Below are 3,265 nucleotides of genomic sequence, written 5' to 3' on the forward strand. Positions count from 1 at the left end.
CCCAGGCTGAGATCTTCCTCCACCTCTCCTGTATCTCCCCCTCCTGTAGAGAGATTTTGGTAAATTTCTAAGGAGTTCCACAGAGCATTGTTTGATGGCTTTAGATGTCGTTGGCTTTGCACGTTTCTCCTCTCTTTGCTGCACACTTTGGTGGCCCTGCTCCATGCAGCTCATCGCAGACTGTCCCATTTGGGCTGTTAAATAATGGCAACAATTTTTAGCTTTATTACTGTGGCCAGAAGGCGAACGTGTTACATTTTACTTGCAAATAATAATGAAAATGTATATTTTAAGACCAAAAAAATGGTCACAAGAATCACTTATGACAAAATGTTAGCTTTACTGTTTTAATTTAAATTTGTCATTTGCTGCTGTCTGTGGTCGATGTGACACCTTGTGCTCATTGTTTATCAAATTTTAACTGAGAAAACCTCTGCGATTTGATATTCTGACACACTGCTCACATGTTACTAACTCCCTCATCTTTCTGTCTCTTAGGTAACAGTGCCCTCAATCAGAAACAGAAAGACATGCAGTATGTACAGATGATGAAGTCCAAGTGGATGCTGAAGATGGGCATAAGCCACAACACCATCAAGCAGAAGCACTTCAGAGCCCAAGTTATGTTCTAAACTCGGACTGAATAACAGGACGGAGCTAAATGAGAAAAGGACTGGCAAGCTCTGAAGTTTAACATCTTCACTAACTCCAAGAAATCAGGCAGATGTCCTTGAACAGTGGTAGGAACAGAAATCGGGCTCGTCAAACGCACAGACTGTATGAAAAGGATGGATGTGGCCATTGTGTCACTCACTGGTTTGTGAAGTCTTGTTTTTAAGCCTCAAACACAGAAAATTGTCAGTCACACTTTTAAGCGAGATGTCATAAGTAATGTGTGGATTAGACCAGGAAACCAAAAGATACTACAGGGTTATACTCTGGATCCTTATTTATCACAGGGTAGCCAAGACCTCAAATTATGTTCTTCTTCATCAACTATTTTACTCTAAATACGACCAAGATTCCCAAAATTTAAAATGTTGTGTTAAATATGAGTTGAAACCAGTGAATGCTCATCAGAAAAGGTCATAGATAAAGTGAAAAAATGCAGGTTTCAAGCATTTCTCCATTGGGTGCACCCATCTTTTGTGTACAGCCTGTACTGAAAACCTGATTACAGTCATTCTTTGTTGCGTTTAAAGTAATGCACTAATGCCAGTTTTGAGGTTTGATGATTGCAGGGAATCTTTGATGTGGTAAATCTTTATCTTTGATCTTCGATAAAGCTTCTTGAATTTTTTAGAGCCTTTAATTTACTTTGGTAAAAAAATCATCTGTCATCTCTCAAATGCTGCTGTACAAAGTGCAGGTTCTCTGTAAATCTCCTTGAAATTGTGACAGAGATCCTGGAAGCTCTTATCGACTTCATTTTGAAAACAGCCTGTTTGAAAACAGATCAAGGACACGAATCACACTTATGAGTTCTTTTTGAAATTATATAAATCCTGTAAAAGCTACATTACATAAATGATAAGAAACTGTTTTAATACTTTGGACAACTTATTTAACTGATAGGATTTCATCTTTGTCGTTCAACATGATCGGAACCAATTCAACTAAATAAATGTTTGATATTTACCGCATACATCGCAGTCTTCCTGATGCAATGTTTCCTTACTTTTTATATTTTGTGTTTAAATAGAAAAAAACTGAATCTTTAAAATCAGCATTGTTTTGTTTGCGCTTAAATCAATCAACTCCTCATCCTTTCAACAATGTGACGATTGCTTCGCTTCCAACTAGATGAAACAGGCCCTTCATATGAGACATACAGTCAGGTGCATACGTTTTGTACAGTTACCACAGTGGATTTTGAAGCAAAAAAATATTTATAGTTGGGCAAAAGAATGATATATCGTGATAACGTCAGTCTGTCTGGAGGTTTCTTCGTCTTAATAGCGTTCCGTTTCTCTCACGTCCCTAATTGTTGTTCGGGGATCGTCTGATTGTTGGGGGTTTTCAATCTCAGAAATCGGGTATTTACATTGGAATATAAAGTGCCTTTCAGCCAAATGCTGATGTAAATGGACACTTATGCAACTTCAAAATAATTCACCTAAATATTTTGAAGACAGCCTCTTAGGCCCAAGACTAGTCTCAAGATCAGAGCTTCTTCAACTGCAGGACGAGGACTTACGTGGTATCGTACAGGTGATTGCAATGTTGTGGTTGATGGATATACAACTATCATTAAGTCCAGTTCACAACAGTGGTTGAAGTTGGCAGTTATGACATATTTACTACCACATTTCTCTTCTTTGTTTCCCATTTATGTTTTTCTATCATTTTTAATTCACCACAGTCAGAGAAGCAACACCTCACTTCACAAGTATGTACTCTTATCAATGACACTTGGATGCTTGTTACTATATTTATTCTTTTTCATTTATGAGAAATTTGAAAACACTTTTTTTTCCTCACTGTGACATTGCAATTTTCCTCCCATGATCACTCTGCTGCTTTCAGATACGTCAGATTTATCAATGACTCTGAGCCTCGTGATGTAATCGAAAGCCGATTGGGCTTCGGCAGGATACTGACCCACCGCACTGCCACATTAATGAGCTCAGTTACTCCATTTGTTTGTGGTGCTCCACTTTATCTTTGGCAGGCTCTCCACTTCCTTTCGCCGGCTGGGAGAGTGTTTGCGGCTCGATGGTTTCAGGGGTTTAGGGCTCTTTGCCCGTACAGCACACCACTGTTTGACATAGTCGACAGGAAAAGCAGAGGAGGAGGGGCCATGCAGACTGGCCGACGGCGAGAAGGAGACTAATTGATCAGGATGACGTGGAGAGGGATGGGGCAGATGGCTAAGAAGCGTTAGCACAGTGGAAGTCATTGGAGGAGGTGATGCTAACTAGACAGACTTCTTTCTGATGGTTGATACAGGTTGTTTTAGAAGCTGATGATATAGAACACTGTCTCATTGAACATTTTTGTGACAAATCTACCTCAGGGTGTTTTTGTGAAATTAAAATGGAATTAAATAAACCAAATTCATGTAAAGACCCCTCCTCCCAAACGAATTGGCAGCTTATTTTCATTAGGGGGTGTGTTTTTTGTTTCATCTGCTTAAAAATTGAGTGATTAAAGAGATTTGAATGATTGGATCATAGCTGGGCTTGATTATCTTCCCCCTCACTTTCATGGAAATAATTATTTTTAGTCATGCTGGCAGCATGGCTTCAGGACAGCAGTGTCCATC

General features: G+C 39.2%; 1 protein-coding gene across 2 annotated transcripts in view; it reads left to right on the top strand.

The window, feature by feature from the left end:
• Nucleotides 1-1,645, top strand: part of znf622 (zinc finger protein 622) — a 26,114-nt gene extending 24,469 nt beyond the window's left edge. For both annotated transcript variants that reach the window (XM_005746323.1, XM_005746322.1), the window contains exon 7: nt 499-1,645. In XM_005746323.1, coding sequence (XP_005746380.1) covers nt 499-632 — 134 coding nt within the window. In that variant the 3' untranslated portion in view covers nt 633-1,645. The remainder of the gene's footprint in view (nt 1-498) is intronic.
• Nucleotides 1,646-3,265: the final 1,620 nt, after the last annotated feature.

This window comes from Pundamilia nyererei, unplaced genomic scaffold (assembly GCF_000239375.1).
Source record: "Pundamilia nyererei isolate P.nyererei 1_Seehausen unplaced genomic scaffold, PunNye1.0 scaffold00177, whole genome shotgun sequence".
Lineage (NCBI taxonomy): Eukaryota > Metazoa > Chordata > Actinopteri > Cichliformes > Cichlidae > Pundamilia > Pundamilia nyererei.